Source organism: Dromaius novaehollandiae, chromosome 2 (genome assembly GCF_036370855.1).
Source record: "Dromaius novaehollandiae isolate bDroNov1 chromosome 2, bDroNov1.hap1, whole genome shotgun sequence".
Taxonomy (NCBI): Eukaryota; Metazoa; Chordata; class Aves; order Casuariiformes; family Dromaiidae; genus Dromaius; species Dromaius novaehollandiae.
In genome coordinates this window covers 41,504,739-41,519,881 of record NC_088099.1, presented here as the reverse complement: position 1 = coordinate 41,519,881, position 15,143 = coordinate 41,504,739, and the positions used below count along the sequence as shown (strand labels likewise).

At 38.1% G+C, this 15,143-nt stretch overlaps 1 protein-coding gene across 1 annotated transcript in view; it reads left to right on the top strand.

The window, feature by feature from the left end:
• The window catches only part of HDAC9 (histone deacetylase 9), a 306,119-nt gene that overhangs the window by 181,608 nt on the left and 109,368 nt on the right, over nucleotides 1–15,143 (top strand). The window contains exon 17 of the mRNA XM_064506335.1: nucleotides 9,008–9,115. Within this exon, the coding sequence (XP_064362405.1) occupies nucleotides 9,008–9,115 (108 nt within the window). The remainder of the gene's footprint in view (nucleotides 1–9,007; nucleotides 9,116–15,143) is intronic.

The window sequence follows — 15,143 nt, the reverse complement described above, 5'->3', positions numbered from 1 at the left end:
TGTGTAATGTTTTCTGCTGAAGACATTAAAATCCGTAGTCAGAAAGGCCATCCTGGAGCCACCAGAAGGCATGACTCATGGCCAATGGAGATAGGAGCCTGGGCAAGGGCCCTGCACGGCTGGAGGTTTGTCCTCCCAGGGCATTCAGGCATCTGCATGCTCAGTCACCTAGAGCAGTTCCAGATAAACCTATTTGGGCTCTCCACAAGATGGGAGGAGTAAGGTGTAATATCCTCCCAGCTACTATGGAGAACACACTTTTCAGCTGGTGTACTCCTACCAGTTCTGACAATTCACCGGACTATGTTTTGTATTACCGGACCGATGAATATTACACTTTACTCAGGCTGTTTATGCGTAGAGAATTGTAGTTTTTCTAGCTGACAAACTGAGCAGACAACCTGAAGAAGGAATAGGGGGATGAGAGAAAAACTACATTTACCTCTTTTTAGTTCAGAACAATAGTATGGCATGACTCAGAAGACTCCCTTGTCCGGCTCCATGTCTCTAACTTTAGACAAATCACTGAAACACTGAAAGCAGGAGCCTGGCCACCCTTGCTTGCCTGTACAGTCATTAAGGAGCCAAGCGCACCACCAGAGCAAGAATCGCTCCACCTAAGGTCTGAAGAATCTGCTGGAGGTGCTTGTTTCCCTCCATTGATAGGGAGTTTATGCAACTAAAATTCCTAATTTTAGGCACATTAGTTAAAGAAAAAAAAGGTCAGGCAAGTGTGATAAAGTGAATCTGGATGATCAGAGCAGGGAATAACTTGATATTCTTCATCTACAGAGGTACAGCGATATTTTTCTGCAGACCTGGTATGTGTAATGGTGTCTGTTCTCGGGTAGGGGGAGGGAGATGCTGCATTTAATCTATCAGTAGGGTGGCCACAGAAAAAGGAAACAATCCATTCACATTAAAGGGCAGACTCTTTGCCCTATTCTTCTCCTTTCATTGCACTGAGGTGGCCCTGTGCCATCCACTACATAGCTTGATGTTTAGAGTAGTGAAAGGCAAAACTGTTCAATAGAGAGAGGGAGAGCTCCTTGGCATTGCTGCAGGCAGGTCTGTTTTAGAAATGTCTCAGTCTGCTTTATCTTGCAGCAGGGGAGGATAGAGAGCTAAGGGGTGGTAATCTGAAAACTTGTGCGCAAATACTAACCTTTTCTGATTTTTAACAGAGAACTTTTTTTCCTTGATACTAGTCCAGATTCAATGTAAACAAAGATACAGCACACAGAGCACAGAAAATTACTGTGAAGTTAATGAACTACCATAAAGCCCATTCTTTAAACGTCTTATTTCATTTCGTGTGTTCCCTAAAAAAATATTGAGCTGCCTAAAGCCAGTATTATGACACAAGCCTGCAAAAATATTAAACAGTATACATGTAACTTAAATGTAAATAATGGGATAACATCTTATGTACAGTTTACAAATGCAAGTGTTCACTGTCCTCAGAACTACACACACGTGTATGGATTTGATGGGAATTCTGTAAATAAACCAGAATTCACATTTGTACTTTAAAAACATATCAAATGCTTATTGATAGAATTTAGCCTACAACTTGAGCAGAAAAACTCTCTGAAGATGTACTGTACTGTACTGTACTCTGTTTCATGTACAGCTTATCTGAATAAACACTGGGTTCTAGCATAGCTCCATGGTGGCTTCTGACAGAAAGAACGTTATCTACATCCAGAAAGAAAGCTTCCAATGCTGTGCACTGGAAAAAAATGTTCAGCAGCAAGTGGCCAAACTTTTTATACAGAAAGCTTGAATTCTGCACATGAAAGTTGTATTTTCTGTGATTCTATGCATTATGGGTAAATACACATTGTTCTATCCATTTGCCTACGAACTCCTGGAAACTGCACGATCAAACATAAGAAGGCAATTGCACAAGCATTTTCGCGCACTAATACTTTAAAAACTAAAACAAATGTCAAGTTAAATTAACAGAGTACTCAGGACCAGGCCTGCAAGTGCAGTAACATTTTTACAAGCATCTGGTGATATATGCCACATATCTGAGACATGAATCTGGGCCTAAGTGTTTTATTTATGAGTTTTTTCTAAAAACAAGTTCTAATCCACATCTAATCCACGCTATCCTCCCTCCATTCCCACTACCAATGGTCAACACATCACCATTTCACTAAGGTTTTGAGTTCCTTTTGGGTGTCTAATGCATGCTTTATGAGACCCAGAGATTCTGAATACTTGTCATAAAAGTTTGTTTAGGAGAGTAACTAAATCAAAATATTTCTTCTGACAATATTATCGTTTTCAGGCCTTAGCTTGACTTATCCTGATTCTTTTCTGATTCTCATTTAGAATACGAAGCTATTTTTAAATAAAAATTTCACATATTTACTTTCTTTTTTACAAATCTTCAGGTGAATTCACTTTATATAAAAGTAGGAGTGCTGCATTTATTTTCCCAGTGGCTAAACCACCACAATCTGTAATCACCCACATTCAAGGATTAATTTCTCCTTGGAAAGTTTTTGATGGATTTTTTCTGAAGGTTAACTGATTTATAATTGCTTTAAAAGCTAGTCCACTATTGGCAATTAAAACTAGAAAAATGTTAAATATTCTACATACTGTAGGTGCATGTACTATCCACATTCCTTGTTGCACAAAGAAGGTCTTTTGGGGTCAGAATTAATATCCTCTAAAGTTCATTAATATCCTCTGAAGTTCTTTTAAAAACTTGTATTTCCACGAATATTACTGCTGACAGATTCATTTACTGGAATTATACAAACACAACAGAGAAGCCAATGCAGCCCAAGTGAATTCCACATTTTTTACTTACGAAATGATTTGTGAAGAACTTTTGAACTGTTCATCCCACTGGGATCTAAAGATAGCATCACCTTCACAATTTATTTGAAAATCACACTGGAAAGGTAAGTATGAAATGTTGGTATTTGGGTACTCCATGTGGCAAGCATTTTAGATTAAAGTAGTTGAAAAGTCCTTTGCAAAACGAGTCTCCCATACAGCTGGAAAATTATAGTAGAAATTCAGGAAGCTCAAAGTACATATTTTTCCTGAAGTAGCCCACTTTCACACTTCCTGTATGTGGGATTTATGGAAGAGACGTCAGCCATACATACTTTTTCCCCTTTGTTCCTTACTGAGAGATGTGGATGACAGGCCATTCATTAGAGACTGTTTCTTGGGTATGATGTGCACACCTTAGCTTCTTTAGTCATGGTGAGATGAAACAGAAGCTGAGAATCATGGGGAGGATCTTTTGATTCTTAGTGGAAATCGTGGATGTGATGAATGAGCGCCAGTAAATCTGCAGGAGCGGGAGGGGAGAGCTCTGAGCGTGACACCTGGGACGTTGCACTGCTCATAGTCGCAGGCAAGCTACTCCAGACCTCTGCACTAGTATTTGCTGGCACCAACTGCCTCCAAGAATGGCATACTCCTTGCTGGAAATGATAGCAAAATGCCACACGCAATTTTCAGAGGTTGCAACACTTTAGGAAAACATTCTATTTCTATCTTCTTGCCAGGGAACTGAAAACTCCAGTGATGGAAACATGTTTGCTCTGGCATAAGTGGAAGAGTATAAGACTCCAAATGTTTTTAAAGCTAAAGCAGAGGAATTTACTCTGCAATATGCAAATTCTATTAAATTTCAGTATCACAAAAGAGGTCTGTACTCTTCTATATTCTTTCTCACATATTGCTTAATCTGTTTGTTTGCTGCAGATGACTACATTGTTATTGGCTCGTTAGATTTTATTTACTTCCTAGTTTTATAATCATGTACATCTAAGGAGTTATATAGTTGGTTTTTTCCAGATTTTTTTTGTTGAAATGTATCCATCTGAAATGCGAACTGGATTAAATTCCATCTAAGAATAGCTGAGCCTGATGCCTACTCATTAAAGAGAGAGAGAGAAAAAAAATCCCTTTTAAAATACTGTGAAGAACTGCTACTTTTTTTGTTTCTTGTCTAAGATATGGGACACACAGAATACAATCACTGCCATCAAAGGATTGTCACTGGTCAATATTTCCATGCACAGGTAGACAACAAATTGCATTTTCCCACTGTTCTCAGAGAATAAGTACAGGACCTCTGCTAGTTCCAAGTGGTAACTCTTGGAGGAATGCATTTGATTTTCCTGGTGGCAACAGTTGTGCAGTGAATCCAGAATGGGATGAGAGATTTGGTATGTTTTCACTTCCTTTTAGGAGTGGTCACTGAATGGAACCAGGAGTCCATTGCAGAAGCTGCACCTATGTTAAATTGAAAGCTCATGTGTGTGTGATAGAGAAAGAGAGAGAGAAAGGATACTCTAGGATGCTTTGTCAGAAACTACCCTAAAGCAATAGCTTTGGTCTTCTTTTATATTGTGATCCAGCTATCAGTAAATGTATATGTAAGACAGCTTCAGAGTTTATAAAAATTACTTAAAGATGAGAAATAACTCACACAGATGACTACACCGTGCAGGGTGTGTAACATGGAAAGGTGCATCAGATCGTGAGCAGAATATCTGGTCGAGAGAGTTGTGGCCAGTGACAATAAGGCAGATCCCAGGAGGTTTCCAGAGGGTGGGAGACTAAAACAGGATGAGGAGTGAGGAGGTTCGCTAGCAGGGGAAGGGACAGATAAAACAAAAGGCAGTTATAAAAAAATCTTTTAAAAATGTTTTATAATTGTTGTTCATGCCACTTTTTTGCATCTCAGATAAATTCCAGATAAATATAAGCAGCATTTCCAGTTTCAGTAACCACGGTGATTTCAGAACAGCCTTTACATAAACAATCTTTCCCTCTCAGATGTATTTCCATATCTTTCTTCTCCACCTTCACATACCAATACTACAATGTGAACAAGATATAAGGAGCTGGTAACTTTCAGGCTTAGTAGCCACTCTGTCTTAATATGAAATATTCCAGCTGTGAGGTGGTACACTGCATGCTTTCTACCTGCTGAAACATCTCTGCTGTGAAACTTGTTTGTTAGCTCATTTTTGGTATGCTTAAAGTTTTCATTGTGAAGCTTAAATTGTCACATAGATATTTCTTGTAGGAAGCATTCATACTATGTTCTTTTCGCAGTGTAAAGCAGGGAATTTCTGCACACGCCACTTGAAACATTAGTTGCATTCAGTCAGCAGAAGTTACCTACATTTCTTTTCACTTAAGTCATTCCTTTCCTCTTTAATGCCTCCACATCCACTTCAGGGACAGGTAGCTTAATTTCTATCATCTGTAGCTTTACAGAGTATTAGCTTTGCTACACATGCCAATGATTGAGCTATACTAGATGTGCTTGAAAAAACCTACAACCTGCAGTGCTCATTCAGGAAACTCGGAGTGAAGTAAATCCATATGTGTGTTAAAAATTTTAGTGTTCGGATAGGGCTTGTGTTTTCTGGCTCTTGTGGCTATCATGCACAAGCCTTGTTCTTTGAAGAGCTGCTGTAGTGATAGATTTTTTGATAACAAAACATGCAGTATGCTTATAGTTTAAAACTGACATTTTGATGCTTTAAAAATGTTTCTTTTTCATTTTGGTTAGACATTCAGAACGTTTCCCTGTCCTGTCAATTTTTAAAAGGAATCGTACCTTAAGAATATGTGAAATTAAACAGGCAAAAATTGCCAAGATTCTGTATGAGAATCTTAGCATGTACTAGAAATGTTATATTTTCTGTACATTTTATTTGAAACTTTCAGAAAAAAAATCCTAATGGAGAGTTTTTATTAAATACTGCAAATCACTTAGAGGAAAAAGTAACTTTTTACTAAATTCTGACTGATTTTTTCATAGACTGTGATTCAGAAAGTATCACACTTGTCACAAGTTCATGCATACTTAGCATCTAAAAATATCGTGAGATATATCTGATATATACATGAAGTAGAACCAGAAACCACAAAGAGTCTAATCTTATTCCCTTTACTCATATAAGTTCCAGTCATTTCATCTCCTATGAATAAAGCAAGCATATCTAGTAGAATTTAGCTGTATTTCATATACAGCATGACAACGGGACTAGTTTATAGCTGTAATTTTAATGGGCTTGCCATTGATACCACTGTATTTCAACAGCAAGTTACTAAGTAAATGCTGAGTGACATCAAAAAAGAAAATCTCTGTTTAAGCACCTGAAACATTTTAGGCAAGGCAAGACATTGCACTAACAGCAGTAGAGATATAAAATGGAGTGAAATGAGTGGCATGGCAAGACCTTTGGCTGTAAGATCAAAGTTTCACTGGGTTGTTTTAAAGGAGGTGCTCCTCAGAAATTCAGTTTGATTTTTGCATGAATATGGAATAGATCTGACATCTAAGTTTATAATGCTGTGCTCTCCCATGGTACTTACTCATATATGTATGTTAGTTTTCCTGTATTATAATTACTGTACACTCAAATATGCAGCTTGAATGGGCTACCCCTGGCTTTGAGAGTTTAAGATTTGATACATGTACTATCCCAAGCAATCAGCCAAAATATCCTGACTTTCCTGTGTGTGTTTAGATGGTCGTTTTTGAAAATTCCTCGGCAAATGCTGTTTTGTTTCCTGGTTGCCCATTTTCTGTCAAGGTTAGTTAAAGTTAGGTAGCAGTTGTTCAAGTCGTCTGAGGGAAATTTTGCAGTGAACATATTTGGCTTTATTGTCCCAGTTCAGTCTCCTCACTCTCAGTTGAAAGCAGAAAATGATAAATGCCGTACCCTTGCCAATACACAGTGTTCAGCAGTCGGAGAAACTGCCTTCTCATGTGTCAGAGCAGACAACTGTCTTGAAGGGTGGGTACTCTCAGGCTGTGGTTACAATTTTAACTTAATCGGCCTTCCTGGAAATGAATCATAGTCCCTTTGAGGATGCAGGATCCTGCTCGTGTCCTGGTGTACCGAGCAGCTGCCATTGAATCATTTTCATCAGCCACTCCTTCATGTTAACCTTAATTTGCTAGCCATAAAAATGGTAAGAAAGTACTTCTTCCCAGCCCTCTTGTTAAAACTTCTTTAAAGGAAGCATTGCACAGTATTTTTCAAGCTTTATTATGATTTGATTAAATTGATTTAACCGGTGACCTCTACTTCTTTATTTCCTTGTTTGTTTTAAAAAGGAAGAACTGATTCACAGTTGCTTTAAAGCAACAGAGAAAGAGCCTGAAGTTTTGCCTAATGTTAAATGTGTCATCAATTTTTTACTACTTGGTTTCTTTCTTTTTTCTCATTCTAATATCCTGAACTGCCTATTGATTTGTGTGTGTCTTTGGGAAAGCTACTTCATTTCTTTAAATCTCAGGTTACCAATGTGCAAAACAAATATTGTAAATCATCCTGTGTCTAGCTGATGGTGCTTAATTGTGTTTATTCAACATTTTGAGATCCTCAGATGAAAACAGTGTGCTGTTACTATTATTATTGTTCTAAACCTTGCAAGCAAAACCCAATCTTCTTATTTAAATCTATTCTAAATATGAATATTTTCATTTGTTCTGTTGCATGCATACAAAACTGATAAAAATGATAGAAAACTCAGGACAGAACTCTATCACAGAAAATAAGATCATTTTAGTAGCTGAAATATAATATTATTGTAACTGTAATGGTGAAGACATTTGACAGGTGTAGAGAAGATCAAGCTTCTTTCTGTTTCAACTGGCTAATCAGAGAATTCCTCAAAACCTCCAGAGTCAAGTAACAGTTGCATCCATTTTCAATTACTTGATTTCTTTTTTTCTTCTTCTTTTTTCTTTTTAGAAATTAGGAACAGAAGCTTCTGCTTCAAACTAAAAACATGTCTCAGTGTATTTGGAAATTATCCAGATAGCATCTGCCACACTATTTTGTCTATCCCTAAACATTTTTCTTTTCATGATAAATTTGTGTGGTATGATATAATTAAATGTACTTCCCATGGAGCATCAAGGAAGTCTGGTTGGCTGCATGGATGACTATTTCAGGCTATCTCAGTCTATCATCTCTGCTTGACATAAAATCGTACAAAGGATATACTACATTTCCTGCATATCTTTTTGTTTGTTTCTGCAAATAAATAATTACTAAAACATATAGACTTCAAAATAAAATTTTAGCATATTGATTGTAGTTGTATAGCAGGTCTGCTTTGTCATCTTTAAAATATTTTATTATATACTATTCTTATAAAGTTTCATGCGTGACAATTTCTCATTTAGAATGTGTGAAAGAAAAATTTCTCTGCTTTTAATAAACTGCATTCATCTATTATAAAGTGTTAGATACTAAAACCTTTCAGTCAAAATTTATCAGTTCATCAAAACGGGAGATAGCACATGGGGGTTATTTTGTTTTGTTTTGTTTTGTTTTGTTTTGCTCTGCTCTATTCTATTCTATTCTATTCTATTCTATTCTATTCTATTCTATTCTATTTTCTATCTATGGCAATAGTATTGAAATTCATGTAAAAAAAAATTCTGATTTCAGTAATTTAAAAATGTCTTCTGTCTGTATGTGAAACACAAGCTATTATTGCCTTTTCAAACATATAATGATCTCGGCTACCAGTAGGTTTTTAATACGGCACAGTTTTTCGTGACGCCTCCTCAAGCCAGTAGCCACAGATTTCTTTTAAATGCTTTGTGCTGGCACTTGCAGCTCCCTATTTTTAAGCCTAAGTGAGGACCCTCAGCGTACATCGCATCCTGCGCCGCGTCTGACGGGCCCATAAGTAGGCCAGATCCGGCCGATGTAATGCTGTTTGTAATGAGAAATCTAAACAGGGAATGGCAGTGAGGCATGACAGGAATGTGTTTCCATTGGAGAAGTCCGTGTAGAGAAAAAGTATAAGCAAAGCCATGTCCAGAAGGCCTTTCAGCTGGCCAAGACGGAAGACTAATGTTATTGTACATTGGCTGTCACTCTGCCAGCCCTCCCTCGCTGATTTGTTTTCTCTTTCCCTCTCTCTCTCCCTCTCCTTCCCTTTCTCTCCCTCTTTCTTCTCTCCCGGCCGACTGTTTGCTCAGGTGGACAGTGACACCATTTGGAACGAGCTGCACTCGGCCGGGGCTGCACGCATGGCTGTGGGCTGTGTCATCGAGCTGGCTTCCCGAGTGGCCTCCGGAGAGCTGAAGGTGAGGTCTGGGCTGCGTTGTGTGTGGGAAAGCACACGGGCAGACGCCGAGGAGGAGCGGCTGCGAGGCTGGGCCGGCGGGGAGGGTGGAGGAAGGGCGCGGGGAGGAGGATGGTCACGAAGGCGTGGTAGCCCCAGCAGCTCTGGGGGGCAGCCGGCAGATCCCACTGCCCCCAGCCTTGGCTCCGCAAGGGGAAGTTTTGCCGTCGATACAGCAAGGCACTTTTGCAGCCTGCCGAGGTGATAGGGAGCTGTAGCCCCAGACAAAATTGCGCAGTGTGTACCTATCTGGCAGGCTGCTGTGGAATTGCCCTTTGAAGTGAGTTTTTAATACGATTATTTAGCCACGTGTGTAACCTCAGAATGCCACCCAAAGAGAGGAAAGGTAAATAGTGGGCGTGCAGGTTACGGAGGAAGAGGGAAATTGTTGATTAGGAGAGTAATGATCCAGAATATGCCTTTCCATGAAACAGCTTCAAACTGACTGCACTTCATTGTTCTTCATGCCCTACTTTTTTTTTTATCTCCTTTCTACATGAGCTGCAAAGAATGATGTACAAAACCCAAATTATCCCCAGTCTAAACAATTTATAAAAGCTCCAGACCTGACGGACTTTGACATTTTATTTGGTATTTTAACAACCCTATTTAAAGGTACACCATATGCAGTTTGAATGCAGACTGGCCCCAATAAACACTGTTGGAGCTAACATGTCTCCTTAATGAAATTGTTTATACACTTTCCAGTCCAAATACTAATGGATTCAGTCCTGTTTCCAAAATGGAGAAAGAAATAAATATTTTTGTATTAACATTATACTGTGATTTTTTTTTAATTCCAAAAGACAATGAAAGTTGTGGATTTTCTTCTTCTATCCCAGTTTTATTTCAGCCAAAATATGTTAGCTACATATTAGAGGATGGGTGCCTATGTGAATTTCTCTGTGTGTGTGTGTGTGTGTGTATACATATATATAAAAATAAAAATCTATATACATAGTGTGTATAGTACTTAAACAGCAGAATGTTTGGGTGAAATATACTACTATATCTTTGAGTCAATCAAATGTGTTTACTAAACTTTCATATTCAGATACTGAAATCATTATTTAGGTACTAAACCAAGCACATATGGATTTTGAAACCCCGAAGCAAGGACAAGGCACATCGACATGCACCTTGTTTAGCAGCCTTTCTTATGGCCAATCCATCACCATTAGGCTTTTTAAGGCACAACAGGATTCTTTATACGACTCAGAGTGCATTATTCCCATGCAATGCGAATAATGAACACTAAGTTTTTTTGCCAGTTTTTAACTTGGACAGATGTAGGACACTCTTCAGTCTTTAAGAGAAAGTAAAAGCAAATTCTGATAAGAATAATGAGATATGCCTTACATGCAGCTGACGTGACCAGAGTCTTTCACTGCTTATCTCTATACATCTACGGTGTCTTTCACACTGTGTGAATGCTTTTGGTTGTTTATATGTGTGTGATGGACAGCTGAAAAGAATCAAACATTAGCCACTCTAAGACCTTAATTGCTACTGAAATTGCTACAGTCTGTAAACAGATTTTTTAAATTTAATGCTAATCTGTAGTTTACTCTAAATTTATTGTTGATCCTAATCTGAATCTCTGTCTAGAGCAGAGAGAATTGAGACAGTCTTATACAATCTCCAGCTGAGAGACAGGAAAGGCAACTGTCCAATAGATGTACCAAACAGTTAGCTTACCCTAAATCATTAAAAAAATAGGAATGGAAAGACTTTGATGTGAAAGAGAATCAGGAATACCCATGCTATTCTTGACAGGTGTTTATCTAACCTGCTTCTATACTTCTGAGGTGAAGTCTAATGATTTATGTGCTAGTATGCCAATTATATGAAGTAGCAATCTGCATGTGGTATTTATAATTTAAAGTGAAAGAATATGGAAAGTTTAGGAAAGGTTGTTGGAAATATTGTTATGGAAAGGTTACCTGTGGAGAAGTTATTCAGGCCTGCCTGACAGAGGAAAGGCACACTAGTGGAAATTCCATGAGCACACTGCTCCTGATATGGGTGTTTTGGCGGAGTCTCCCTGCATTTGCTTTGTCATTGCATCCTTACAAAAGCAAGATTTGCTGGCAAGATACCAACAATATCCACCCTCCCATGGTAAACAAACTTAGGAAGATTTTTGCAGTGTATCCTGGGGCTTCCTGCATGGTGTTCAGGATCAAACTTTCGGTAGCTCTGGGTTTTTAGCCTGAAGATTTTTGTGTTCCAGTCTGCCTTTAGGACTTTACATCTTGCTTTTCCATCTTGCTGCCACTTTTCCTCTAGAAACATGTGCGTTGTGCTGGTTAGCTGCTTCAAGTATAGGGGAAAAGCCAATTTCGTAATGTACTTATGGAGATCTGCGGAGAAGTAAGTGAAACTGACCACTTCTATATGCATTCATTAAGCAAATATGCATATGGAACAACCACTTGAGGCCTGTACTGTGAGCACTGAGTGGGAGGATTAAACTGTGACGGGAATCTGGATGGGAAACTGTGATGGGAATCTGCAATGATCTGCCCCAACTTCAGAACCTTTGCATGACAAAAAAGGCCTTCCAAGAGTTGTGTGTAATCTAACAACAGCTCTGTAATGTGTAAACAGCGAGATGAGAGCAGTAGAAAATGTTGCAATTGTTCCCTGGAAGTTTACAACCATGGATTGCTGTCAGATGGTGCACTGTCAGTTTGGCATCATCTTAAGAAAAAAATTACATTATGAGACAGGACATAGAGACTTGTTCTGAACTCCCACAGTTTCCTGAGAAGAGCTGCATACCCTGCACTTCACAAAGGCAGTCCTGCAATATGCAGGAAGGCCTTCCCACAGGGCAGTGCTCCAAAGAGCTGCAGAGGAGACCCTGGCTTATCTGCACTGGAGAAAGAGGTTGAATCTGAGTGCCATCTTCCAAAACATCTGTGATGACATAGGGTAACCTCAGAACTTCAGCCTGTAAAACTTTCTAGCACAGACAAAACCTGAGACAAGAAGACTTGGAAATGAGAAATTAATGTCACTCTTTTAAAAGGCGCTTTTCTGATATGAAAATTATCACATTTGTCAGTGGGGTTGGGGATGAGTTGCCCAAATATTTCTTACAACTTGAGGAATCAATATATATGTTTTAAAAAAACAATCAAACCTGATTTGCTAGAATTAAAATGAATAGAACATGTGTTCAATTAATTTGAAAAACAAAGGATTTACAATACTAGAGACAAATGTCTTCAATGCAATAACTATAACATAAAGTAACAAACATAAGTTGCCCTGTATTGACTGACATCTGACATTTAAAGTCCATTCTAGGAAGGAAAGGACTTTTCAGTTTCCATGCTTATTCAGTCCGTGGTCTCTACTGACATTGCTTGCTATTGCAAGAGTGTTAACAACAGGTTCGTAGTATAGATACATGCCACTAAAAAAAGGATTGAGACTACAGAACCAAATGCCAAAGTCTACAGAGCACTTGGGAGATTCATTGTAGAGCTGGGCATGAGTCAAACTCGTACTCTAGGCAAAAGGTTCTATAGTTTATGCTGAACTTCCTGAGATTAGCAGTCCCATTTCACACAGATCTCTTCTCAGGACAACAACATTTTGTTCATCTGATTTGGACAGTATTCAAAAACTGACCATGAGTTAGAGCAAGTTTCTCTTCATTGTAGTTCGAACCCCTTGTGAGATATCAGGTTTCTTTGATCTCCCTGACTAATGGCGAAAACATCAGAATGACAGCCCTAAGGATGTAAAACAATATGGTTTACTGAAATTCTACTGCTGCTGTAATAGTAAATTAATGTTTTGGATTTTTTTTATCAAGACAAATTATCCCTTATGTGGGGAGTCTTAATCTGGATGTTTCTTTTTTGATTATATCAAGTAGGTAAAATTACCCATCAAAATTAAGGATTTTTTGCTCATATAATGAGCACTCATCTGTGATTCATTTTTTTACACTTCAGAGATAATTTTTAACAGAGAAACAGGAATCACACCAGTGAAATAAGTAGTATGATAAATATGATATTATAGAGTCATGTGCTATGCTTTTCTTTTTTTCATTTGTTTATTTACATGTGTAAGAAAGGCAATCTTGGCAATATTACTAAAGGAAATGAATCTAAAGATTGCATGAAAGTTACCCTTTCTTGGATTTTATGTAATTTAGGAAGCTTGCTGGTGGCTGATGAAGATTTTCTGTTATATGGAATCAGTGCCACAGTTACCCTGTCTAGCTGTTTTTCTCTATTCACCTCTCCCCATTTCTCATTTCCGCAACAGATTTATGTAGTCAGTTTTTGATACTATGCTGGCTGACTGTAGATCTTTAGAGGAATGGAATATATGGAACTGGGTGAATATCATTCCATTTTAATCATTAGATATACATAGTAAGTAATTTCAACAGAAAAGAGAAACCTTACGGTATATAATTATTGGGTCTTGGGGAAGTAATACAGATTGTGCCCTATATATGATTTCTTGTATGTAGTATATCTCATGAACTTGGAGATTTTGTCTCTATCCCCTATAAAATGGTTAAGCACCATACCTTCAGAAAGAGGGCCTTAAAAAATCTGCATCAGCAGAGACAAGTTTCTTTCCTGGAGGTATTATGGAAAATGATTGCCTTCTAAGGATGCCCTTGCTCTCTCACATTGTCAAAAGAAAAGAGAGATTTGCTACGAGTATGTTGGAAATGGAAAGAGCGCATATGGAGGCTCGGGCTGCAATACATGCGCTGTAGGGACCAAAGGCAGCTCTGCAGCTCATAGCATGTCCCAGGAATTGCTCTGTAATAGTGATGGAGATTTCAGGAGCAGGTCATCTACGGCCTGTTGGCATGGAAAGATGCTGCCCTGCCCTGCCTTCCTGCTCCTTCCCGACCCATGGCCATATGCACCAACTGCTCCCCTTAGGCTTGCTCTGGTGCTCCTCTGACCTCCCTCCCAGGCACTAGGATTACACAGGTCCACTAACCCCCCTGTCAGATCTGTTTCAGGAGAAAAGAAAGGAGAAGATTTTCTGCATCTTTGGGCTCCCTTGAACTTCAGATTTTGTTTGTAACTCTTAGTGCTTGCATGGAAGCTTACTTTTAGGGCTTAGCTTTGCTAAATAATTGTTTTTTCTGAAAGACTTTAAGTTGCTGGTACTTCCATTTGGTTAACTAAATTATCCATATTGATGCTGACAACTTACTTATATTGCTACTACATATTAGGTGTTTATTAATTGACTAATAATACTTTTAGGCAGCTGAAATTCAAATAGTTGATTATGCTAGTATGATAATTTTCTTAGAATTATACTTTGTTGAGTAAAGTCCTTCAAAATATTATTTGTTCTTTTAATTGTTGTTTTACTGCATGCTGTTTTGTAACTAGTAAATGTGTCCTAACTGGTTTTCTAGTAACAAAATGTGCATTTCTCTGGCTGTCCTTTAACGTCTTACAACAGACTAAGAAAAAAAAAAGTTCCAACCAGACATAATTAAAAAAGAATATACCTAATAAGAACCTCTTTTTGCAAGGGAAGATGACTTTCCATCACAAAGGGCAACTCGGTGCCAGAGCAGACTGTGGAACTACTGAAAATCCACAGGAACATTTCTGAAATGGTTTTCTTCAGTCTCAGATGTCCCCATTAAATACTACTATAAGCTGGAATTAATTATTTTAAGTACAGCACCCATAATAAGGATTATTCTCTAGTTTACCTTGTGTATCCTTTAAATATGTCAACATTGGCAATGGTAACACTCCGTTCTGTGATAAAAACACATAAGCATCGTATATTTTTAATTTGACAAATTTGAAACAGAAGAGATCTGTGCAATAAATTATCAAGAGCTGGTAAGTTTTGTCTGGTTATTCCCTATTTAAAAAAGAGATTTGAATAATTGAATAAGCAATTTTGCAAAAGAATACTCAAGAAAAAGGGCAAATTAGTTGAAAGAAGACATGATCTGAGCCTGTCTTGAA